This window comes from Bos indicus, chromosome 8 (genome assembly GCF_029378745.1).
Source record: "Bos indicus isolate NIAB-ARS_2022 breed Sahiwal x Tharparkar chromosome 8, NIAB-ARS_B.indTharparkar_mat_pri_1.0, whole genome shotgun sequence".
Taxonomy (NCBI): Eukaryota; Metazoa; Chordata; class Mammalia; order Artiodactyla; family Bovidae; genus Bos; species Bos indicus.
This window is the reverse complement of record NC_091767.1, coordinates 75928667-75953966: the sequence shown is the minus strand read 5'-3', so window position 1 is coordinate 75953966 and position 25300 is coordinate 75928667. Positions and strand designations below refer to the sequence as shown.

General features: G+C 53.1%; 3 protein-coding genes and 1 non-coding gene across 9 annotated transcripts; all 4 read left to right on the top strand.

The window, feature by feature from the left end:
- Positions 1–4360: 4360 nt before the first annotated feature.
- ARID3C (AT-rich interaction domain 3C) lies at positions 4361–11540 on the top strand. Of its 2 annotated transcripts, XM_019965728.2 has the most exons (7): positions 4361–4789; positions 6623–6695; positions 8455–8638; positions 8788–9071; positions 10054–10236; positions 10465–10554; positions 11011–11540. In XM_019965728.2, the coding sequence occupies exons 1-7, from the start codon at positions 4457–4459 to the stop codon at positions 11109–11111; spliced, it is 1248 nt and encodes a 415-aa protein (XP_019821287.2). In that variant the 5' UTR covers positions 4361–4456; the 3' UTR covers positions 11112–11540. The 2 variants fall into 2 exon arrangements, with proteins under 2 accessions (XP_019821287.2, XP_070651124.1); XM_070795023.1 differs by lacking the exon at positions 10465–10554.
- Positions 11541–12694: 1154 nt separating this feature from the next.
- On the top strand, positions 12695–21120 carry DCTN3 (dynactin subunit 3). Of its 2 annotated transcripts, none has more exons than XM_019966451.2 (7): positions 12695–12850; positions 16245–16329; positions 17159–17245; positions 18833–18916; positions 19885–19943; positions 20541–20600; positions 20793–21120. In XM_019966451.2, exons 1-7 carry the CDS (start codon positions 12755–12757, stop codon positions 20880–20882), a joined length of 561 nt encoding a protein of 186 aa, XP_019822010.2. In that variant the 5' UTR covers positions 12695–12754; the 3' UTR covers positions 20883–21120. The 2 variants fall into 2 exon arrangements, with proteins under 2 accessions (XP_019822010.2, XP_019822011.1); XM_019966452.2 differs by having other exon boundaries at positions 20541–20637; positions 20763–21120.
- On the top strand, positions 16033–16105 carry TRNAY-AUA (transfer RNA tyrosine (anticodon AUA)). Its single transcript has one exon. It is a non-coding gene; the product is annotated as a tRNA-Tyr (tRNA).
- A 1686-nt stretch (positions 21121–22806) lies between the features above and the next one.
- Positions 22807–25069, top strand: RPP25L (ribonuclease P/MRP subunit p25 like). 4 transcript variants are annotated; one of them, XM_019966448.2, is made up of 2 exons: positions 22807–22942; positions 23665–25069. In XM_019966448.2, the coding sequence occupies exon 2, from the start codon at positions 23698–23700 to the stop codon at positions 24187–24189; it is 492 nt and encodes a 163-aa protein (XP_019822007.1). In that variant the 5' UTR covers positions 22807–22942; positions 23665–23697; the 3' UTR covers positions 24190–25069. The 4 variants fall into 4 exon arrangements, with proteins under 4 accessions (XP_019822007.1, XP_019822008.1, XP_019822009.1 ...); XM_019966449.2 differs by having other exon boundaries at positions 22820–22942; positions 23668–25069; XM_019966450.2 differs by having other exon boundaries at positions 22844–22904; positions 23668–25069.
- Positions 25070–25300: the final 231 nt, after the last annotated feature.

The window sequence follows — 25300 nt, the reverse complement described above, 5'->3', positions numbered from 1 at the left end:
TGTTACCGCTGACCAAACATCCAACTGGTCACCTTGGCCACTGTGTTCTAGACCAGTGGCCTTGCTTTTCTTCCAACACATCAAACTTCCACTTCAGGATATTTACACCTGCTGTTCTGACTGTAAGGCTCTTCCCTACGTATCTGGATGGCCTTTCCTCCCCTCCTTCAATTCCTGCTCAGTGAGTCCTTCCCTTAACATTGGGTAATATCAGCCCTTCTGTGTTGGTTTTCAAATAGCAAATTTTTGATACTCTTCCTTTTAAGAAGTGAAGCCTAATTCCCTTCCCCTTAAGTGTAGGCTGGACTTAGTTATGTACTTTTAACAAATAATATATGGCAGAAGTGACAGTGTGTGACTTCTAAAACTAGGTTATAAAAAGCTCTCTTCCCTCTAGTTACTCTCTCTGGGGGAAACCAGCTGCCAGGTTGGGAGGACACTCGACATGAGGTCCTCTCCTATGGAGCAGCCCAGCTGGGGAGAACAGCCTCTTGCCAACAGCCATGTGAGCAAAGTGGATCCTCTAGTCCCAGCCAAACCTTCAAATCACTGCAGCCAACATCTTGACTACAACCTCATGAAAGACAGTCAGCACCCCTCAGCTAAGCCACTCTCGAATTCCTGATCCACAAATTGTGAAAAAATAAATGCTGTTTCAAGCTGCTAAGTTTGAATGTAATTTGTTGCACAGTAATAGGTAACTCCTAGAAAATCCCATGGACAGAGGAGCCTGGTAGGCTGCAGTCCATGGGGTCGAGAAGAGTCGGATACAACTGAGCAACTTCACTTTCACTTTTCACTTTCGTGCACTGGAGTAGGAAATGGCAACCCACTCCAGTGTTCTTGCCTGGAGACTCCGAGGGAGAGGGGAGCCTGGTGGGCTACTGTCCATTGGGTCGCACAGAGTCGGACACGACTGAAGCGACTTAGCAGCAGCAGCAGCAGCAATAGGTAACAAATACACTATTCCCTTTCTATTCCCTCAACCCAGATTTATTTTTCTCCATTTTGCTTATTATACACACTATATATTTCTCCCACTGGAATTATTCCATTATAATCGGGACTTTGCTATATTTACTCCTGTGTCCAACAGTGCCTCACATAAAGTAGGTGCTCCATAAGTATGTGTTGGATGAATGGAGATCTAGATCTGTCTGTCTGTGTGAGGTACAGGCTCAGAGGGGGCTATATATGGGTATAAGATGCCTTTCTTCTTCACAGACAGAGAGAGAGAAAGAGAAACCAGGTTCCAGTCAGCTTATTCCTTCTCCTCTGCCCTTCCCCGTTGTGCCTTCCTAACCTAGACCCAAAGGTGAATTTACTATGCTTCTTTTTTAAAAAAATAATTTTATTTATTTTTGGCTGTGTGTGGTCTTTGTTGGTGCACAGGCTTTTCTCTAGTGGCGGGCTGGGATTACTCTCTAGTTGTTGTGCGAGGGCGTCTCATTGCAGTAGCTTCTCTTGTTGCGTAGCACAAGCTTTGGGCACTCGGGCTTCAGTATTTGTGGCACACGGACTCATGAATTGTGGCTCCCAGGCTCTAGAGCACAGGCTCAATAGTTGTGGTGTGGCATGTGGGATCTTCCCGGATCAGTGATCGAACCGTGTCTCCTGCAACAGCAGACATATTCTTTACCACTGAGCCACAAGGGAAGCCCCACTATTCTTGAAGCCCCACTTGATTCTTTTCCTTGGGGAGTAGCGTCCCAGTCCCTTATCCCTCTCCATCGCCTCCAAAGCAATCTCCAAACCATCAGAACTGGAATTCTCTCAAGCCAGTTCCTACCTTTCCAATAGGAACCTTACCTTTATCCCTCTCCGGGCACCTCCTCTCCTCTGAACAGCCTGGGAAGTTAGAGGGTGGGGAGGGAGGCAGGCAAGCTGAGCACAGGAATTACCTTGGAGGTGGGGCAGCAGAGGGGCTTGACTCTGCCCTAGGAGAACTTACACCACACAAAGCCGTGGGGGAAGGGGGGCTTCGGATTTGAAAGTGGTGGGATCACCAAGGCTTCTTGGTGGAGGTGGTGTCTGACTGGCTGTCCGATCTGAAATCTGAGCATGTGGGCACTGGAGTGATCCAAGGGTATGAGCAGGACTGAGTCTTACTGTGACCAGGGGTGGGCTAAAAGAGAACAAGGACTTCGTGCCATAGCAGGAAATGAGCTGGGGACAGGGTGGAGGCTGGAGCCAGGGAGAGTACAGGGGTGTTACCCATCACAAGATCCTGGTAAGAAGAGTTGGTGGTCCAGGCCAGGGCAACCTGAGAGGAACAGACTGATTGGGAGAGGGTGGAGGAAGAAGAAGAAGGTAAAACTCACCCCCGAATTTCTGCCTCCTAGAGGAATCTTGGCCCTGGCACCAGTGTACCTCAGTGAGTATGAATGACGTCAGGTGCCGAGTGCTGCGTTTGACGCAGCAGAGTTTCACAACCATGCCAGCTATCACTCCTACAGAGGCATGATGTTCACTCACGCACTTGGCATCACCTCTGGGTGACCCTCGGTGCTTTTAGTAGGTCGGATTTCCTTGGGCATAGGAAGAAACTGTGGAATGTATGAGGGTGCTTAAGAGTGGGGTCCAGGTTGCTAAGGAATGGCATCTCCTCATCTGGAGGATAACCGGGGGTTGAGGTGAGCCTGGAGCAGTTGGAGATAGTTATGCAAACATGGGTAGAGGGTGTCTGGAAAAATGGGCAAAATCTGATCACCACTGAAATTCGTGAGGAGTGCCAGAGGCTCATTATTCTAGTCACTTTTCTTGGGAATATGTTGACATTTTCCATAATAGAACGTCAAAAGACCTAAATGGGGTGTAGCTTTGTACCTGCAGGTGGTATGTGTGCCCTGATGTTGGTGTGCAATCAGCTCAGAGACCTCTGAGTGTGTGAGTGCAGAAGCGAGTTCACCATGTGCGAGTATGGTGCAAGCTGCAGCGTGCCTGCAGTTGGGGCCAGCACCTAAGCAGGGCAAGGGGAAGTTTCTGCTCTGTCCAGGCCCTGCACCGTCACCCCAGAACCCTGCAGCGATTCCCCTCCTGATCACAGCCAGTCTAGGCATTGGCGCCACAGCATCCTTGTAGTCAAGTGTGTGAGACACGGCGGCTGTGTGCCTTGAACTCGGGACAGGGTGCGTTGGTGTGTGAACACGAATGTTGGTGTTTGGATGCCGGGCACGGAGGACTGGTGTGGGGCCCCTACCCCGGACGTGTGCGGCCAGGGAAGGACCCCGGACCGGAGTTCAGTGATGGGGAACGCCTCACTCTCCTTTGCACGATCCCTAGCAGCTCTCCAGCGCCCTCTCCTCCTCGAATCTGGCTGTATGGAGGGTGGGAGACACCTGTTGGGGGGCTAGAAGCCGCAGAGCCCCCCCACCTCCCGGGGCCTCCCCCTGCCTCCCCGCCCGCCCTGCCCCGCTCGGGTCCCGCCCTCGCGGCCGCCGCCAGCAGAGCAGCGAGTGAGCGCACGGAGGCCGGAGGGGCGCGCGGCGGCAGGAGCGCACGGCAAGGGACCCTGCGCAGGGAACCGAGCCGCGACAGGGGCCGCCCGAGAGGCGGGCTGAACGGAGGGAGCGCCGTGGAGACTACGGGAGCAGCGGGCCGCGCCAGGCTGGTGAGTGTGGCAGCTGGGAGCCAGGGAGCGGGCGAGGAGACCCCGGCGTCCCCGGCCCCTTCCCGGGGTCTGTCTCGGGGATCCTCTGTTCCCGCTCCTCCTTGGTTCTAGTCCTCAGCCTCTCTGCCCCGTCTCCGTCTTCTCCCCTGTCTCTGCCCTCCTGCCTATTAACTGTTTTGCCCTATCTCTGTCTAATGTCTTTCTTCTGTCTCTGTCTCCTGCTGCGTCGGTCTTCTCTGGTCCCTCTCGACCCTGGTCTTACTATTTGTCTGCCTCTGTCTCTCTGTGACTCTCCCTGGACAGCCTGTCACTCAGGTCTTTGATTTTTTTCTCTTACTCCTCTATCTCCTACCTTCCCAGTCTCTCTCTCTGATGTCTCTATTAATCTCATCTCTCCCCATCTCTGTCTCTGCCTGCTATCTCTGCCTCTCTCCACCTTGGTCCCTCTCAGTCTCTTGTCTCTCCCCATCTCTCGGTCCCATCTCCATTTCTATCCTCACATCTCCCTGTCATTCTCTCTCTCCCCTCCATTTCTCTCCGTTTCTTGGTCCTTGTCACCCTCTTTGATCTGCTCAGTCTCTACCTGTGCTCTGTCAATGTCCGTTTCTGTCTCTCTGGGCCCGGTCCCTGCCTCTCCTGCTCTTTTTACCTCTCGGTGGATTTCTGAGAAAGCGATCTTTCTGACTTTTTCCCCATGCCCCCCCTGGTGCTTCCCTGAATCCATGACCACCTCCCCTTGGTTGGATCCAAAGCCCATCATTCCCTTCCCCACAGGCAGCCCTTTCCTCAGGGACCCGCCTGGTGCCAGCCCCTCCACCCGTGGGGGGACTGCGCCTGGAAGCTGTCATGGAAGCCCTGCAGAGACAGCAGGCAGCCAGGCTGGCCCAGGGGGTGGGGCCATTGGCCCCTCCACACCCACCACCACCACCACCACCACCAGCAGCACCACCAGGGCCTTCCTTTCCTGGATCCCACACCCTGGAGGCCCCTGAGAAGGGGTTGGGGGAGGTTGGAGCTGAGGAAGAAGAGGATGGCCAAGATGAGGAGGAAGAAGAAGCTGGGGCAGAAGATGAGGCAGCCAAGGAGAGCCGGCCAGGGACCCGGGGCAGCAGCTCACCTTCCAGCCAGCCCCCTGGACCTCATCCCCACGAGTGGACCTACGAGGAGCAGTTCAAGCAGGTAGGACCCTCTCAGTGTCAGGCCCTCCCCCTCCCTAGTCTTTGGGCAAAACAGAGCAAGGGGATTAATAGCACACCCACCCCCACTGTGCTCTGCAGGATGGAAGGACAGAGATAGAGACCTGGAGAGAGACAGTGGGGAGACAGGGAGAGACAGTGACAGGGAGGGAGAGACAGACATGCCGAGAGACAGAAAGAAGGTGCACACCACGAGGTGCAGGAGACACCCAGAAAAATGGAGGCCGACAGACTGAAGGCACTTGTTGTTGAGGCTGGAAGGGCAAGTGGGAGGGGTGTAGGAATCTTCAAAAATTCTGAGGGAGGGGAATCTGGGAACTGGGGATTCCAGTGCCAGCACTATGCCACCTTCTCCACATCAAGTCACAAGGTCAAAGTCCAGGGACCAGTTGGGGTGTCCTGGGATGCCTACCTCCATCTTTAAAAGTGGAGTGGAGGTTGCCACTCCTTTGGCAAGCTGATATCCACCTCGTCTCTTTCTTGTCCCCTTCTCCCCATCCAAATCCTCTTTCTGGCCTGAGTCCTATGGGGTGACAGTTGCCAGCCCATGATGACCACTACAGTCACATTGGGACTGAAGGGCCCCTGGGCAGCTGGGAATGACAGGGCCTTCCTCACAGGGCCTTAATTTGAGGCTCTTCATCCCCTGGGAACCCATCTGGATGTTATTCTAAGGCACTACTCTAGGCTGTCATTAGAAGGTGTTATGCAGGGCACTGATTCTAGGTGTGCTATTCTGGTGGTGTTACTCATAGGGTGTTGGTTTGGGGTATTTTGCCGAAGTGTTAATCTGTGGTTAGACTCTGTGGCTTTTGTGTAAAACTTGGACTGTTTCTCAGGGTTCTGTTACTCTGGAGATGTGGCTCTAGTGACTATTTCTCCTAGGTGTAATTCAGAGGCTTATTACTTGGAAAGCATGCGTGTTATCTGCAGGTATCCATTTAAGACTTAGGGCTCAGTTCTTGTGGGAGTGTAGAGCTAAAGGTGCATCTCTGGGGTTTGTTACTCATGGGTATTTTTTTACTCTGAGAGTTCCTATTGGGGGATGGAGTGTTACCTGTCGGTGTTTCTCAGGGATTGTTACTTGGGTAAAAGACACTGTTACCTTAGGGATTGTCCCTCCTTGGGGTATTTGAGAGCTGATACTGGAAGTAGGTGACTGAGAAGGGGTGGGAGGATCCCTGGCCTTTCAAGTCCTCACCCTACAGGTCTTGGGTGGTCCAGAGCCATTGGCTCTGTGGCAGCTTCTGAAGTAGAGGAAACTGGTCCTGGAAGGAGATCAGACCAGAATGTGGGCTGAGAGGCCCTAGGTTTCAATCCAGCTTTCCTGAGCATCCATCCTGCCAGAGGGATGGGTTAGAGGCCTCTCCGCCCCTCATCCCCAGTCCTGGCACACAGACGTGTGAGCGGCAAGAAACCCTAGCACAAATGAATGAGTGATTCAGCCATATCTGTCAATTTCTTCAATGTAGAACATAGCACCAGCCTGACTTCCTCCCTGGGGCTCTGGAAGGCAGGCAGAACCTCTGCAGCTTTCTCTTCCCTTACTCCCCAGGTGGGTGGTGTTAACTGCCCAGGGCACAGCACTACTAGCCAGTAGAGGGTGTCTGTATGTATGGGGGCGGGGGCGGAAAAAGTGTCCCTACCTGCCCCCAGGGCAAAGAGCTCAATGCTCTCTCAGAAAGTCTATGTTTCAGAACCACCTTGCCCCTTCAGCTGGGGTCCTTTATCCAGGGGTTCGAGTTGAAGGGGGTCCCAGTGCGGAGGGGGGGGGTGGTGGATACAGAGCTGGAAAGTGACCTCAGTTTTTCCCCAGCTGTACGAGCTCGATGCAGACCCCAAGAGGAAAGAATTTCTGGATGACCTGTTTAGCTTCATGCAGAAGAGGGGTGAGTGGGTTGATATAAGGGAGGGACCCTCACGAACCAGGTTCAAGAAAGGGAAACCCCAGGGTTTAGTCCTCAGTTTGGGTCCTCTTTGCAGAGATCTGGGCTTGGAAGCACCTATCCTTTGGGTCCTCAATAGCGTCTTTAACCTCTGACCCTGCGCCCCTTCTCCACCCAGGGATTAATTAGCGGGCAGCCCGCTGGCAGGTTAATGAGTGTGGGATCAATTGGGAGGGTGGGAGGGTGAAGTGGTAGGGGGCTAGCCTGGGGTGTGGGGGTTTCCAGAATTGGGGGACTGGGAATGCCTTGGTTCTCTTCCCTGGCCCTTCCTCCAGCCTTGTCTCTCCTCAGTTTCCCCTTGCTTCAGGCAGGAAACATCCAATGTGTTTTGCAGCAGGAAGGACTGGAATTAGACCCAAGGAAGGACTTCTTGAGGGGTAGGAGGTGCTGTGGAGGAGAAGGAATTCCTTTCCAGAAATCTCAGAGCCAGAAGTGAATGCAACAAGGGTCCATGAAGGGATCAGGGTGGGCGGCAGTTCATCACTTCAGCTTCTCCCCAGATTCATGGGTCCAGAAGACTGACTCATTATCTCTCTCTACAAAGCTAATTAACTCACTCCTAGAGCGGCCTGATAAGCCGCTAATTAACTGGCTGCACTGGCCCCCACCCCCACCCCCTTAGTGCAGCTGGCGGCCAAAGTCCTTCAGGCCCCCACCCCAGGGCCAGGCCAGCACCCCGCGCAGGTCCCTTCCCAACCAGGGACCCTCAGTGGGGCTCCAGGGCCTTTTGCTCCCCAGGAAGTCTGGGTCATTCTGATCCCAATGTCCCCTCCCTGACCCTTCCTCCTGGTATCCCCTCCACTGGGTGGGGTAGTGTGGTCTGAGCAGATCCCAGCTCCCTCTTCCCCCCAGCTCTGCCTCCCTCAGGTCCCTGCCTTACTCTGCTCCCTGTGCGGGGGAGGGTGTCCCGCGGGGCCGATAATTTCCCCCCATTAATCAGACCGCAGCTAATTGTTCGGGTCCAAAGGCGGCAGCGGAAGGGGCCGAGATCGGTAAGGAATTAACTGGGGCCCATCGCTCAGCGCAGACAGGCCCCTTTGTCAGGACCGGCCGGCGGGGGCGGCGGGGACTGCGGAGTCGGCGAGCCGCGGGGGGGGCTGCTTCTTCCATTCACCATCCCCGGCCTCTGCAGCCACCCAGGGGCCGCTACTTAGAGGAGTCTGGCTCTTCAGCACTGTCAGGAAGTCCTTCCTATGGTCTACCCCAGGGGGCGGCAAACTAAAGCCAGGAGGCCAAAGCTAATCGCCCACGAGAAAAGAAGGGGGTTTCACATTTTTAAATAAGGGGAAAATTTAAAAGACGAATAACCTTTCTGGACGTGTGAAATTTGAATTTAAGAGTGTGAAAATAGTTTTATTGGATTAGAGCCGCGTTCATTCCTTTAAATATCCTCTGTATTCTATTCCTTTAAATATCCTTTCAGCCTGCAATGGCAGAGTGGAGTAGCTCTAAGAGACTGGCCTGGAACGTCTAAAACATTTACCATTTGGCCCTTTACAGAAGAAGTTTGCCACCCCCTAGTCTAGCCTCCCGTCCTTCCTGCTACAGTGGAGGCTCTGGAGGCTGTGGGCTCCGCCTGCAGTCCCACCTCCTCATCGCCAGGGCCTCGCCAAGACAGGTCCAGGCTGCCGATTCCTCCACTCTCTGAGGATGCCGGCAGACAGGGTCTTAGTGTCCTGACTCTCTGCTCACCCCTTATCAGGGACACCCGTGAACCGTGTGCCCATTATGGCGAAGCAGGTGCTGGACCTGTACGCGCTGTTCCGCCTGGTGACGGCCAAGGGCGGTCTAGTGGAAGTCATCAATCGCAAGGTGTGGCGGGAGGTCACGCGCGGCCTCAGCCTGCCCACCACCATCACGTCGGCCGCCTTCACTCTACGCACCCAGTGAGGCTAGACGCGCGCGAGCGGTGGGAGAGAGGCGCGGGAGCTGGGGGCCGGGGGCTTGGGGGGCTCCCCCGAGGGTTCTTGTCCGGGTGTGAGGCTTGATCAGCTGGGCCCAGCCTCCCACCCCACCCCACCCCGTCCGCTCCTAGGTACATGAAGTATCTGTACCCGTACGAATGCGAGACGCGGGCGCTCAGCTCCCCTGGGGAGCTCCAGGCTGCCATCGACAGCAACCGGCGCGAGGGCCGTCGTCAGGCTTACACCGCAGCCCCGCTCTTCGGCCTGGCTGGGCAGCCACCTCGGGGCACTCCTGGTCCCGCCCCTGAGCCCGGGCCCGCCCCGCCTACGCCCGGCCCACGTTCTGCTCAAGGCCCCGCCTCTGGCCTGCCGGCCCACGCCTGCGCTCAGCTAAGCCCGAGCCCCATTAAGAAAGGTGTGAGGGTAGAGCGGCTGAATTTTGAGGGTCTCTGAGACTCCAGTACTCTTGCCTGGAAAATCCCATGGATGGAGGAGCCTGGTGGGCTGCAGTCCATGGGGTCGCTAGAGTCGGACACGGCTGAGTGACTTCACTTTCACTTTTCACTTTCATGCATTGGAGGAGGAAATGGCAACCCACTCCAGTGTTCTTGCCTGGAGAATCCCAGGGACGGGGAAGCCTGGTGGGCTGCCGTCTATGGGGTCGCACAGAGTCGGACACGACTAAAGCGACGCAGCAGCAGCAGCAGAGACTTAGAAGGGTGCTGAGATAGAGGGAACATTAAAATATGGGAACTCTGAGGTCTGGGAGGCATCGAAATATGGGGACAATAAGGACTGATGGGCACTGAGGTTTGGTGCATGCTAAGGTTTAGGTGTCGTGATGTTTGGGATCAGTGAAACTTTGGGAACTCTGGGGTATGGGTTACTGCGCGGTGTGGGGCTGAAGCTCAGAGAAAGGTCCTTTATCCAGAGCAGCTTCATTCCACACCTGTTCAGTGATGGCTTCTATCTGCATGTGGTTTATGCCTGCTATTTCCCCTGGATTATTTAACAATCAAAAGCAAGGGAGGGCAGGGAGGTGGGAGGGGTCAGGATGGGGAACACATGTACACCCGTGGTGGATTCATGTCAATGTATGGCAAAACCAATACAATATTGTAATTAGCCTCCAATTAAAATAAATAAATTTATATTAAAAAATAAATTTAAAAAAAAGCAAGGGAATTCCCCCAGATTGGACCAACCTAGTCAGGTATATTGGCCTTTTTGAGCTCTCCAGCTTCAGAGCCTCTATGCTGAGACTGGATGGGAGGGGAGATTGAATTTGGTGCTTGAACTTGGGTAACCTCCCTTGGTCCCAGGCTATGGGGACAACTAGATGCAGGGACAAAGTTGTTTGGGCCAGGGGAGCTAAATGATCTGTTTTTTTTTTTCAGAGGAGAGCAGAATTCCCACCCCTCGACTGGCACTGCCTGTGGGCCTGGCCTTTGGACCTGCACGTGAGAAGGTGGCACCAGAGGAACCCCCAGAGAAGAGGGCTGTGCTGATGGGGCCCATGGACCTACCTCGACACAGCGCACCCCCCAGTTTCCTGCCCCGTGGCAAGGTTCCCCTTAGGGGTGAGGAGGGACTTGTTGCTGAGAGGGCTTAGCCTGTGCAATGAGGGAGGACAGACTCATCACCCAATAGGCATTGGAGGTGGGGCAGATAGATCCCTCAGTAGACACTTCTGTGATTACAGGTGTGGGGCTGAAGTGGGATGGGGGCTGTCTACAGGGATGGAGGGGGGAGCTTGTAGCTAAAATCTAATTCCCCAAAATGTGACTTCCCTGCTCCCTCCGGGACAGAAGAGCGGCTGGATGGGCCTCTCAGTCTGGCAGGCACTGGTATCAGCAGTATCAACATGGCCCTAGAGATCAACGGGGTGGTCTACACTGGTATGGGTCCTGTAGGCTGTTTCTGATCGCATGAGGTCAGGGGTATTTATGCCAGCATGGAGGTTTTAGACTTTTTCTACTAGCATGAGGTTCAGGGATATCCAAACCTGCATGGGTAACATAGGGTTTGGGGAATTGCTACACTGGCCTGGATTAAAGGGGATGTCTACATGGCATGGGGTCCAAGGCATGACCTCTCTGGCATGAATACCATGGGATGTCTCGTCATGGGCTGTGTATCAGTGTAAATGTTTCTTGTTTACATGTTGGAGGGTATCTATACGGGCACAAGAGTCTCTAACTGATTCAAGGGACTTGTGCTCGTTGGTTGTGACAGGGCTCTGTGTGTGATATTCTAGCAATCAGGACACTGACTTTTGTTTCCCTCTTCTATTTCTTTGCCTTACCTTTTCCTACTTGTCTTTGCCCTCTACAAATTCCTCATCTCTTTGCTAGGTGTCCTCTTTGCCCGTCGCCAGCCTGTACCAGCTTCCCAGGGCCCAACCAACCCTGCACCCCAACTCCCAACAGGGCCCCCTTCCAGCACCTCACCCTGAGAACTCTTACTTGAAATTGAGAGTCCCGACTCCATTGCTGAGGGGGAAGGAGACCCATTCTTCCAGCGTGCCCATTCTAGGACCCAGCCCTGGGAGGTGACCACTACCCACTCCCACCCCCCACTGCCATATGGACTTGAAGCCAAAGAGATTTCTTTTGATGTTACATCTACCTCATTGCAAAAGGGGGGCACTTCCTCCCTGGCCAACTCCAGCAGCATCTACCAAAGAGTTCTTTCCCCAATAATAATAAGAGTTCTTACCATCATCTCCTCATGTGCTCCCCTGTGCCAATGTCATCTTTAGAACGCCACCTCTTCAAGTTAGACCTGCTTCTCTTCAGGAGCCAGGTGAAGGGATGGGTTGGGTTGTTGTAAAGGAGATGTCCCTCAGTTCATATCTGGATAATAAAGCTGTGATCCCTCCCTCCCAAGTGCCTCCTCTCCTTCTTGTTTGGGTCTGTGGGTTGGGGAGGAACAGGAATTATGTGGCATACACAGGCTGTGTTGGGCCAGGGGTTTTCAAGGAGGAAGACAGAATAGCAAAGGCCATGAATAGGAGAACACAGTCTCATGAATCAGACTACCTGAGTTCAAATCTCGATCCTGCCACATCGGTACAGTGTTAAGTGTTCTTGGGCAAGGTGCTTAATCACGTGAACCTTCAGTTCAGTTCAGTTCAGTCGCTCAGTCGTGTATGACTCTTTGCGACCCCATGAATTGCAGCATGCCAGGCCTCCCTGTCCATCACCAACTCCCGGAGTTCACTCAACCTCATGTCCATCGAGTCAGCGATGCCATCCAGCCATCTCATCCTCTGTCGTCTCCTTCTCCTCCTGCCCCCAATCCCTCCCAGCATCAGAATCTTTTCCAATGAGTTAACTCTTGGTGGCCAAAGTACTGGAGTTTCAGCTTTAGCATCAGTCCTGCCAAAGAACACCCAGGACTGATCTTTAGAATGGACTGGTTGGATCTGCTTGCAGTCCAAAGGACTCTCAAGAGTCTTCTCCAACACCACAGTTCAAAAGCATCAATTCTTCGGCACTCAGCTTTCTTCACAGTCCAACTCTCACATCCATACATGACTACTGGAAAAACCAAAGCCTTGACTAGACGGACCTTTGTTGGCAAAGTAATGTCTCTGCTTTTGGATATGTTATCTAGGTTGGTCATAACTTTCCTTCCAAGGAGTAAGCGTCTTTTAATTTCATGGCTGTAATCACCATCTACAGTGATTTTGGAGCCTAAAAAAATAAAGTCTCTTAGAAGATTCCAAAAGTATCTCACGGAATTTCCTACTATTCTATGGGAATGGACCAATCTTACAATAATGGGTATATTTATATGTGCAACCTCGGGGAAAGGGCAGGGGAAATCTCTCTGGTACCCTGGAATTGGAAGAAGAGAGGCAAAGTTCCTCTTGACAAGCAAGGGCTGGAAATTAGCGCCTGACAGGTGGCCGTTGCCTAGGATACCAGGCAGCTTTTCGTTGGCCCTGCCTGCCACTTCCGCATCGAAGGGCTGAATCGTTGCGTCACTTCCTGTATGCAAGGGCTCCCGTCCACTCGGATTGGCCCGCCTTCTCTATTTGGACGGATGTCCTGCCCTCTGGCTATTCCTGGCTGAGGCGGGGCAGCGGGAGCCATGGCGGCTGTGACCGATGTTCAGCGGCTACAGGCCCGGGTGGAGGAGCTGGAGCGCTGGGTGTACGGACCAGGCGGGTCTCGGGGCTCGCGGAAGGTGAGCGATCTTGGGTCCAGTGGTCCCTCTCTGGGGCAAAGAGGAGTGGCCTATTGGCCTGGTCCTGGAGATGGATGCTGCAGCTCCAGCCCTGTTGCTCGCAACTAGGCCATTGAAATAGGAAAGGTCCGAGACCTCCCAGAGCATATCGGACCCTCGGGATCCATTGCCATGGAGGGAACTGTGGGCTTGAGGTGGACTCAAAGAGGAGACTCCGTCTTTACCCTCGCGGGATAGTTGGGGAGACCTGACACACTCGAGAAACTGACTAATGAGTAAGAGCTTTCAGTAAGAGCCTAAGTCACAGTGAATGGGACGTGGTAGAGCCTTGCCTAATTGCTAAGTGAATTGTGCAAAGAGAGGTCCAAGGGACCCCAAAAGAGGCAGACCAGAGATGGATAAGGAAGCCTCCAGGGAGTTAGGGATGAGTCTGAGAGGGCCAGGATTAGGAGGGAAAAGGATTGAATACTGAGTGTTCAGATATGGACTGACAGTCTTTCCTCTAGTGGCTGAATTTTGATAGCTCACTTCCCGTCCATCCCCGTTTTTACCTATGGAAAGACCTTTCACTGAAGGTGGCTGTATCGGGCATACCCTGGAGTTAAGTGCCTCAGAGGTAATGACGTCCATGCGTACACTGCTTGTGGTATTAGTTGTCACCAGACTGTGTCCCATTTGAGAACTGACTTCTCAAAACTTTTTTTTCCCTTTGACATCTATAATGCAAATCCTCCTGATTTTCCTCCTATCTCTCTGGCTGCTTTTACTCAGTAAGATTGCCAGGAGAAATATCAATAACCTCAGACATGCAGATGACACCACCCTTATGGCAGAAAGTGTAGAAGAACTAAAGAGCCTTTTGATGAAAGTGAAAGAGGAGAGTGAAAAAGTTGGCTTAAAGCTCAACATTCAGAAAACTAAGATCATGGCCTCCAGTCCTATCACTTCATGGCAAATAGGTGGGGAAACAGTGGAAACAGTGGCTGACTTTATTTTTCTGGGCTCCAAAATCACTGCAGATGGTGATTGCAGCCATGAAATTAAAAGACGCTTACTCCTTGGAAGGAAAGTTATGACCAACCTAGACAGCATATTAAAAAGCAGAGACATTACTTTGCCAACAAAGGTCCATCTAGTCAAGGCTATGGTTTTTCCAGTAGTCACATATGGATGTGAGAGTTGGACTATAAAGAAAGCTGAGCATCAAAGAATTGATGCTTTTGAACTGTGGAGTTGGAGAAGACTCTTGAGAGTCCCTTGGACTGTAAGGAGATCCAATCAGTCCATCCTAAAGGAGATCAGTCCTGCGTGTTCATTGGAAGGACTGATGTTGAAGCTGAAACTCCAATACTTTGGCCACCTAATGCAAAGAGCTGACTCATTGGAAAAGACTCTGATGCTGGGAAAGATTGAGGGCAGGAGGAGAAGGAGACGACAGAGGATGAGATAGTTGGATGGCATCACCAACTCAATGGACATGGGTTTGGGTGGACTCCAGGAGTTGGTGATGGACAGGGAGGCCTGGCGTGCTGCAGTTCATGGGGTCGAAAAGAGTCCGACACGACTAAACGACTGAACTGATTTACCTCCTCATGTATTTCATCCTTGAATATCAGCATTCCTTACCCTCTAACCTAAAACCTATGTGAGATCATTTACTTTCATAGTCTCTCCCTCTGTTCAACCCTTTAATACTGGAATTCCTCACCCTCTACCCTTAAAGCTTAGATCAATTCAGCCAAGAGGAAGGGATCAGCGAATATATAGTATGTGCTGCTGCTGCTAAGTCACTTCAGTCGTGTCCGACTCTGTGTGACCCCATAGACAGCAGCCCACCAGGCTCCCCCGTCCCTGGGATTCTCCAGGCAAGAACACTGGAGTGGGTTGCCATTTCCTTCTCCAATGCATGAAAGTGAAAAGTGAAAGTGAAGTCGCCCAGTCGTGTCCAACTCTTCGAGACCCCATGGACTGCAGCCCACCAGGCTCCTCTGTCCATGGGATTTTCCAGGCAGGAGTACTGGAGTGGGGTGCCATCGCCTTCTCCAGAGTGACTAACATTACTTCATACTATTAAGAGGGCATACAGACTGGTACGTAGGCCTGCATTTACTATATTAAGTGACCTATGATGGGGTTGGGAAACACTGGGTGGGGGCTGTAAAAGCACATGGTAGAGACGTATAGCCCAGAGGAAGAGAGGCTATACGATGAATGAATTAATAAATGGGGCATATCTGTAGAAAGAAATATTATTCATCCATAAAAAGAAATGAAGTACTGATACCCTGCTACAAGGTGGGTGAATCTTGAAAGCATTATGTTAAGTGAAAGAAGCCAGACACAAAAAACCACATATTGTATCATTCCATTCATATGAATGTACAGAAAAGGCAAATCCACAGAGACAGAAAATAATGTTTACTATGGGCTAGGATGAGGGGGAATGGGCTGTGATTGTTAATGACTATGGTGCATCTTTGGGGGTGATAAAAATGGATGGTATTAAATAATGCTTGAAGTGAAGTCACTCAGTCGTGTCTGACTCTTAGCGACCCCACGGACTGCAGCCTACCAGGCTCCTCCATCCATGGGATTTTCCAGGCAAGAGTACTGGAGTGGGATGCCATTGCCTTCTCCAATAGTATGTGCTGCTGCTGCTGATGCTGCTGCTAAGTCGCTTCAGTCATGTCTGATTCTGTACAACCCCATAGATGGCAGCCCACCAGGCTCCCCCGTCCCTGGGATTCTCCAGGCGAGAATACTGGAGTGGGTTGCCACTTCCTTTTCCAATGCATGAAAGTGAAAAGTGAAAGTGAAGTCGCTCAGTCGTGCCCGACTCTTAGCGACCTCATGGACTGAAGCCCACCAGGCTCCTCCGTCCATGGGATTTTCCAGGCAAGAGTACTGGAGTGGGGTGCCATTGCCTTCTCCGATAGTATGTGCTAGTGCCCCATAAACCCTAAAGTAGTTCATTACTTCCCCAGTCACACATGAAACTCCCCGAGGAGTACATGATTATCTACCCGTTCATACTGAGGATTCCCAGAAAGTGGACTTGGGTCTCTTAATACAAGAGAAGTGGGTAATTGTAGGGACAAGGAAGTTTGGAGTCTGAGGAAATGAAGATTCTTTATCTCTTCCAAGCCTCGAGCCAAGTGGTAAATCTTGGAATTAACTTCCACTCCCCTGGTGGCTTAGAGGATAAAGCGTCCGCCCATAATGCGGGAGACCCAGGTTCGATCCCTGGGTAGGGAAGATCTCCTGGAGAAGGAAATGGCACCCCAGTCCAGTACTCTTGCCTGGAAAATCCCATGGACAGAGGAGCCTGATAGGCTATAGCCCATGGGGTCACAAAGAGTCAGACACGACTGAGCGACTTCACTTCCCCTTACAGGTGGCTGATGGCTTGGTCAAGGTGCAGGTGGCTTTGGGGAACATCGCCAGCAAGAGGGAGAGGGTGAAGGTTCTGTACAAAAAGAGTAAGTGTTTCCATGAGGTGCCTGCCTGCCCTCCTTCTCAAGCCTATGCTTCCTGGTTCCCTGCCCAGGCCCTTAAGCCCAATAGGTCACTGGAGTTTCACTTTGGGGATAGCAGGTGAAGACATTTTCCTGATGAAATGGTGAATTGGGGTATGCTTTCTACTTTGTGGTTAAACCCCAAGCCCATGGCAATGTCCTAAGTTATGAGATAAGAGCTCTGCCTGAAAGTCCCCTGAGGAAGGAGAGAGGCGGAGTATGGAATTTCCATAGGCAAGGTTCAGAGGCAGGAAAGAAATCAGGCACTGAGAGCCCCAGCCTTGGCTCAGCCAGGCCTTTTTGATCATGTCAGAGCTAGCAACCTGTTCAGTAACTAGAAATCAGATAAAGTTCTGGCATGTCTTAGTGGCACAGAGGGGCAAGGTACCTTCTACCCTTGAAGACAGATCAGTGAAAATGCTAAGGGCCCAGGGTATTGGAGGCAGTTGTGTTCCCAGCTGTAAAGTTTGACTCTGGCCAGCAGGATGGTTAGATAGCATCACTGACTCAATGGACATGAATCTGAGCAAACTCCCAGAGATAGTGAGGGGCAGGGAAGCCTGGCATGCTGCAGTTCATGGGGTCCAAACAGTCGGACACAATTTAGTGACTGAACAGCAGGTGATCAGAGGGAAGAGAAGGAAGTGGGGATGGGGGCCTGGTGGACCCTGTGGGTATCAGTTCCTCACTCAAGGCTCTCCCCAAGGCCGACCCTTCCCCTGATATCCTTCCTTAACAAGACTGATCCCCACTCCCCAGCCTTATTCCATTTTCCATCTTGTTACTTTTCTAGTTGAAGACTTGATCAAATACCTGGATCCTGAGTACATTGACCGCATTGCCTTACCTGATGCCTCCAAGCTGCAGTTCATCTTGGCAGGTAGTGCTGGGTAGGATGTGCACATGCATCTGGGGGAAGTTGGGCACAGAGATGGCCTCCCTCTCAGTCCTCTCCTGGATGCAGCCTGGGAAGCTGCTCTCTGGAATCTGGACTGTGGCTGGAGGTGGACTTGTGGTCGGCACTGGGTACAGTAGACCCTGGAGCCAGCTGCAGACCAGAGTGCCGTCCACTGTGGAAGCAACTCCAGTGTTCTATCTATGGCATGCCTCTAGGATTTTCCTTTAGAACCTTCCTTACTTCTTCTCGGTAGACATAGAGTTTCTAGGAAAGGGTGGGGGCAGAGAGCATTGCCGTGGGAGAGATGAGGATATAAGCATGGGTTTCAGCATCTTGCAGGTGGGAAAGTGCTGGGATTTCGGAGTTCTAGGCAGGAACTATTGTCTTAGCAGTGTTTGCTTATCAGTTAGTTAGCTACTCCACGAGGTATGGTTTGCCACCCCCTGTGTTTGTTCATGCATTCAAGTGCTTATCTGCTGTGATCCGGACATCCAAGGTGTGAGGTATACAGCGGTGAACCGGAACATCCCTGAACCACTGCTGTGGCTCAGACACCAAGTTCAGGAGGTCTTCTCCTGCACCAATTCTTGAGTCCAGCCTCTCCACCCCTCCCTGTGACACTATCTCTGTGTTCATCCCCAGGCACTTGAACAGTTTCCTAAGTCCTCTTCTTTTTTATTTATTTTTTTCTTTCTTTTTTTTTCCCTTTGCTTATTCCTAAGTCCTCTTCTTGACCCCAGTTTCCCACTTCTTGCATGTGGCTCACTATCATCTTCCCAAAACACATTTCCAGCATGCCACCATGTTTACTTTGGAACCTCAGCGTGTCTGTATCTTTCTCTTCCTACTAGGATAAATTCCTAATTCCTTAGCCTACCATGCAAAGCTCCCTATAGACTGCCGGATCTCCCCTCCCATCTAGCTGTTTCCTGTGCTCTCCTTGCTCCAGTTCAGCCAATTGAATTCTTTTGCCTCTACTGATTGACATGCATTCTTGCCGTCAGATGACTGACGTAACAGTCCTCCCTTCTTGAATGCCCTTCCACTCTGCAGTCATTGAAACCCCCTGTGCACAGGGCCATCCCAGTCCTGCTGTGCTTGTCACTGGACTCTCCTGTTACTATCCCAGCTGTCCAGGAACTTGTAATTGTGCCTCTCTGACCCACTGAGCACTACCTGCCTGGTATCTTGCACAAGTCCCCTCTTTCAGACTTTCCCAGGAGCCCTTGGTTACTTCAGGTCTGAAGTACTTTGTCTCCTGTGGCCTAGGAGAGGCTCTCTGAATTTATGGATAGGAGGCTAGAGGGAGAGGCCTCAGAGTTAAAACTTGGAGAAAGGCTGGATTTGGAGGCACTTAGAGATAGGGCTCAAGATAGGTCAGACCAGCGGCATCCAGGAGAGGTGGAGGCAGACTTGGGGAGTGTGCACAGAAAGAAGGGGGCAGTGGGCAGAGTGGCTGCCCTGGCTCCAGGACTCAGTCCTCTCCCTGGCCTGGTCCCCAGCTCCTCGCCTGGGAGTGGCCGTGCTTGGGCCTGCCTCACTGCTACTCTCTGTCTGTTCATGCCGCAGAGGAGCAGTTCATTCTCTCGCAGGTTGCACTTCTGGAGCAGGTGGAGGCTCTGGTGCCCATGCTGGACAGCACTCACATCAAAGGTACCTTCTGGGGTTGCATCTCCTCTGCTCTACGTGGGGAGGTAGGATGGGCAGGACTTCCCTGGGCTCAGACTGGCTCTGCTCCTTGTCTTTACCCTCACCTGGGGGTACTGGCCACCTGCACTGGATTAAAATTGCCAAGGCAGAGAGCTCAGCTTCAGAACTCAGGCAGTTTGGCCCTAAGGACACTCAGGTAAGCCCAGTGGCCTCCCACTCTAGGATTCCTTCCGTTTTCTACCCCACCCCTCAGCATCTGTCCTTCAGGGTGTTGCAGAGGCCAGGTTTTTCTGTAAGAGTCCCTGCGGGGGCGGGGGTGGTTTATGTGAATGTGTGTGAATTCTTCCAGCCGCACTGCCTAGGGCAGTCCCTGGGCCCGGATTTTGACAAGCAGACAGTGACTTTAATTGAATCCAGATATCCATCTTGTCTGTCTCTGGAGGTATTTTTTCCAGCTCCCCCTCCCTACCCCTGATCAGTTTTCTGCTGAGCATCTGACAGCCTTAAGCTGTGGGCCCTGCATGGTGGCTGAGGCTCTGGGTATTGGGTTCCAAGTGACCAGCTTAGGGACCTTGCATTTGTCCTCAGCCCACCTGCAGGCTCCCTGTTCCCTGGGCCAGGCAGCTCTGGTCCTGCTGGGCTGAGAGCAAAGGAACAGATCCTATAATAATCAAAGCTTTCTTTACCTGCCCTGCTCACAGCACTGGGGTGGGTATATGGGGCAACTCTGGGAACCCCAAGGTTTTGTCTTCTAGGGGCCTGTATCTTCCCCTCCCCTTTGGGTCCTAGAGTAGGACTGGGGTGGACAGGGAGCCCCACCACCACCACCTCCGGCTGCAGCGGTCGATGAAGCTGGCGTTTGTTTAGCTTCTCCACTCAATACTCTAATCCTGCCGAAGACCTAATAGACTATTGAGCAGTCCCGGGGGAAGACACAAGCATCATTGGGCAGTGTGCGTTGTGTTTTACAGCCGTTCCTGAGCATGCTGCCCGCCTGCAGCGCTTGGCCCAGATCCACATCCAGCAGCAGGTACTGGAGGGGAGAGGCCAGGTGGGAAAGTAGAGGTGGTGAGGCTCCTTGTCCCCACCCCTGTCTCCTGGGAAAGTAGCCTCAGGAGCTGATGTCCGCTTCAGGGGAAACTTAGGGTTTCTCCTTTGTCTTGCATGCACCTTCCAGAGGGGAAGGGACTTGCCTCGGGTAAAATCTAGGCCTCCTGCCTCCAGATTAGGGCTATCCTGAGACACCAGAGGATTGATGTTGGGAGGTACCCAAGAATTCCTGGGGATGATGTGTCCTTGACCATAGGTGGAGGAACTGTTTTTTCACTATTTCCAGGCTCTAGTGTGAAGTTCAAAGAGGGTTCAGATATAGGGGACAGGGGAGAAGGAGGCATATACCAGTAGGAATAGGTCTTTAAATGTGTGGTTCGCTCCCTCTTCCATCAGCCTCAGGACTGCAGTTAGGCTACCCATAGCAGAGCCTGAAAGTGCCTCTTTAGAAATTTGCTCCTTTTAGCTCTGAGGTTAAACATTACCTTTTCTGAGGAGCAAGGGCCACTGATGAGGCAGGTAGTGGGGAGTGTGGGCTCTGTCTAACGCCTTTCTTTGCCCCACCTTGGCCCCACAGGACCAGTGTGTGGAGATCACTGAGGAGTCCAAGGCGCTCCTGGAGGAATACAACAAGACTGTATCCTTTCTGCTCAGCTGGACCCCTGAGGAGTGCTGTATGGAGCCTGGCCTTTTGTTCCATTTCTAGTTCTGTCTCTCATCCCATCCCAACCAGTCTGTCTGTTCCCCAGCTCCCCCTACCTTTAGGCAGAGGCAAACATCTCTCTTCTCCCTCTCTCAGATTCTCATTCTCACCTTGACCTGTGACCAGACAATGCTTCTCTCCAAGCAGTTTGTGCAATGGGATGAACTTCTCTGCCAGCTAGAAGCTGCCAAGCAAGTGAAGCCTGTGGAAGAGTGAATGGCACGTCCCATCCTTGGGTGGGCTGGGGCAGCCAGGCTCCAGGACCTGTGCCAGCCTGCCCTTGTAACAGAGCAGAAAAGAGGTGGCTCTGTATTTATTGGATCCAAGACCTACCTGGCTGCACTCAGGTGGGGCTCTGAGGTCAGAGGTCTGGTTACTTGAGATTTGCTCTTTGCACCTCCTCCCCTCATCAGTGTCCTGTTCCAGTGACAATAAAACTGTAGAGATCACTGCAGGAGTGTGTTAGCTTCCTGGTCTTGGATGGGTATGGTGGTGGGGATGAGGGTGGTAGAGGCCAGAGTTGTCCATCTTCCTAGGAGCTGGACCACCAGCTATACCCATTCTAGTCTAGCTTCCTGGGAGATATAGAGCTCTCAGGATGAATCAGAGAAGGCAATGGCACCCCACTCCAGTACTCTTGCCTGGAAAATCCCATGGACAGAGGAGCCTGGTGGGCTACAGTCCATGGGGTCGCTAAGAGTCTGACACGACTGAGCAACTTCACTTTCACTTTTCACTTTCATGCATTGGAGAAGGAAATGACAACCCACTCTGGTGTTCTTCCCTGGAGAATCCCAGGGACGGGGGAGCCTGGTGAGCTGCCATCTATGGGGTCGCACAGAGTCGGACACGACTGAAGCGACTTAGCAGCAGCAGCAGGATGAATGCTCTCATTTGCTTGATCTGAGTGGAACATTTGGTTTTGTATCCATTTATCCCACATTTACCAAGTACACTCTAAATGTCAGATGCCATACCAGGTGGGGAGGTCACAGGTAGGGTCCACCTGATCCCTGCCCTGTACAGGATAGCTGGGGAAACAGTCATGGAAAAGGGGAGGGAACCATGTGGCACAAGGGTTCTTTGGGGGCACAGAAGAAAAAGGGATGTGGCTGGTAGCCCTGGAGAGTGATATGCGGGGTCTTTGAGAACCAAGGGAGCAGCATGTGCAAAGTAGAGGGGAGCCTCTATGTTGCTCTCCTGGTGCTATGAGAAGAGAAGAGGAGCCTAAAAGAGGATGCAGGGGGCTTTGGGGCGGGGACGGGGCGGGGCGGTGCTGTGGCTGGAAAGGAGGGAGAGTTGGCGTATTAAAGAGCAAAGAAACCGATGGCACCTCACTCCACCAAGTGTTTGCTGTCCCCTTGCGGTCTCCGGGACTGCTGCGGCTCCAGGCCCCTTTACGTCGGCCTGCCCGCCACCGTACCGAGGCGGTCTCATTGGCATTTCAAATCCAACACGTCTGAAACTGAGCCATCCTAGACTCTTGCCTCCTCCATCCAAACAGTCGCCAAACCCACCTCGTAGTATCTTCCAACTTAATTTACTTTTCCCCCTTCCCACTGCTGTTTCTCTGGCTCATTCTTTCAACAAATGCTTTAACAAATATTCGAGCACTTATTATAGGCGGGGCAATTTGCTAAGCACCGCGGACAGGCCCCTGGGACATGCGGCCAGGAGTCACCAGAGGGAGGCCCGAGAGCTGCGCACACGAACAGGTTTGACTTGCGCCTTGATGAAAGCCCCCTGTGGTTCGCCAGTGCCCACAGGGTGAGGTTAAAGTTCAGAACTCGATGATCAAGGCTCTCGCCCCCACAGTAGCCGCAGCACCCGGCACCTCTAGCTCCGGTCCAAAGAGAAACCCGCCACTCTGCCTCTACTACTGCGGTGTGCTCAGCAGATAACGCCCGCTGCGCATTGTCTAAGGGCCAACTCCTCCGCATCCTTCCGACGCGGACTTCGGACGCGGGACTCCTCTGCTGGCCGCTCCTCTCCCCCGCAGCGCTCTCTCCGCTTGCAAAGGAATGCTCCTTGCCCGGGGCATAACAGCGAAGACACCCCGCGTGCAGCGGATCCGCGTGTCCGGGGCTAGCTCACTCCCCGGCGTCCGGCACCTCTCAGTTTGCGAACCCGGACTCAGGCCCCGCCCCGTCCGGCGTGCGCGGCCCCGCGGCTTCGGCGCGCTCTCGGCCCGCGCCATCTTGGCTTCAAATCGAGCGTAGGGAGTGCGCGGCCGCGGCGGTGAGAGCCGGAGCCCTGCGGGGCGGGGGCGCCTGGAGGTGCGAGGAGGAGAGGGGAGGCCGGGTGCTGGGCCTCTGCGGTGGCCAGTGGCGGTGGGGACCGCGGAGCCCGGCCTCTCGCGGCCCCGACGCCAGGGGTGGCCCGAGCAGCCGTTGGCGTCAAGCCTCTGCTTCCCAGTGTCTGAGGGACCCTAGGTTGGGGGGGATCGACCCTAGAATCTCTGGATGAGAGAGCGGTGCCCGACCCTGTCTTCGGGGTCCAGGAGTTGGGGAGGGGATCGTTTCTGTCTTTGAGGAGCTTTTGGATGAGGGCTCTTGGCTCCGTTTGGTGGAGTATGGGGTGTGGGGGGCGGGGTGGGGGGTGCTTGGCCCTGATTTCTGGGAGCACGAAGTGAGGCGCCTTTGCCCTGTCGCCCCGTGGGGAGCCCAGGGTGAGGAGCACTCAGCCTTGTGCTTAGGGAGTCTTGGGTGAGGGCCTGGATCCAGTCCCCAGGAACCCCAGATGAGGAAGGTTCATTTCCCAGTGCCAGGGAGCTAGAGATGGAGGGGCTTGGCCGGTGTTCAGGGTCGGTGGAGGGTTATGGCCCCGTCCAGAGGACTGGGGTACATCCCCCGCTAGGGGGAGGCAGGCATGACCCCTTGTCCTGGGGATCAGGGGTTTAAGGTCCCATTTCTGGGAAATCTGGGCGGAGCAGCGCTCTAGGGAGGCAGGGTGGGGTGGCCTGGGACACAGTGCCCACCATCCTCTGACTTCCCTGCAGCAGGGCAGCGAGGCGGACACGACAGCAGGCTGGATGGAGCACTATCGGAAAGCTGGCTCTGTGGAACTCCCCGCACCTTCCCCGATGCCCCAGCTGCCTCCTGATACCCTGGAGATGCGGGTTCGAGCCGGCAGCAAGATCCGCAACCTCTTGGGCCTGGCGCTGGAGCGGCTGGAGGGCGGCAGCGCTCGCCACGTGGTATTCTCAGGCTCTGGCCGCGCTGCAGGCAAGGCTGTCAGCTGTGCTGAGATTGTTAAACGGCGGGTACCAGGCTTGTACCAGCTTACCAAGCTGCGCTTCCTGCAGACCGAGGACAGCTGGGTGCCTACCTCACCTGACACGGGTCTGGATCCCCTCACGGTCCGCAGCCATGTGCCTGCAGTGTGGGTGCTGCTGAGCCGAGACCCCCTGGACCCCAATGAGTATGGCTACCAGCCCCCTGGGGCACCCCCTGACCTCGGGCCCACACCTGCCTCCAGCTGTGGCCCTCAGCCTAGAAGAAGGGCTCGAGATACCCGGTTCTGAGGACCTGTGGGCAAGCTGTTGTCTAGACTGAGTGTCTAGGATGGCTGTACTTTTGAGAAGCCTCTAACTGCTCAAGGTCTCCAACAAAACTTGAGTTTACGAAAGTGGGCCTCCTTATCCTGCTTCCTCTTCCCTCTGGCTCCTGGAAAGGGACTTTTGTGAAGAGTGACAGGTGTGGAGTCTCTGCCGGGTTCTAGATTGCTTAAGAAGCAACATCCTAAGTCAGTGTGTAGGTCAACTTGCCACAGCATAAATAAAATACAATATTATGTAGAGAAAGAAGAAGGGTTACTTTGCCTTCTACATACAGTGCCTCTCATCTGTCTTCTGACAGAGATTCAAGGAGTGAGTTAGGAAATAAAGGCTCTGTCTGTCTGTCTGATGAACCTCTGCTTGGCCTGCTGTTGGAAGTGGGATTAAGGGAGTGGGAGTTCCTGCCCTTGACCCCCAGGAGCTCCCAGTCTAGAGACAAGAAAAGTAGGTTCAGATGGGTGCTGGGACTGAAGATGCAGCCTCAAACAGTAACTTGACTGTCTAGATCCCTGGGTAGCTGTCTGCTTCCTGTTTGGGGCTGGTTGAAGGACTCTGCATTTTTCTCCACCTGCAGCATAGAGACATACCTCATTTTGTTGCACGCAGATATTACATTTCTTACATAAGAAGTGAAGTTTTGTGGCAAGCCTGCATTGAACAAGTCTGGCAATGCCATTTTTCCAACAGTGTTCATTTAGTGTCTCTGTCACATTTTGGTAATTCTCAAATATCTCAAACTTTAATTATTATTATATTTGTTATAGTGATCTATGATGTTACTACTGTAACTTAGTGAAAGCTCAAATGATGGTTAGCATTTTTTAGCAATAAAATATTTTAAAATTAAGGTATGTATGTAGATTGTTTTTTAGCCACAATTCTGTCACACTCATAATAGACTACAGTATAGGGCTTCCCTGGTGGCTCAGAGGTTAAAGCCTCTGCCTCCAATGCGGGAGACCCGGGTTCGATCCCTGGGTCGGGAAGATCCCCTGGAGAAGGAAATGGTAACCCACTCCAGAATTCTTGCCTGGAGAATCCCATGGACGGAGAAACCTGGTAGGCTACAGTCCACGGG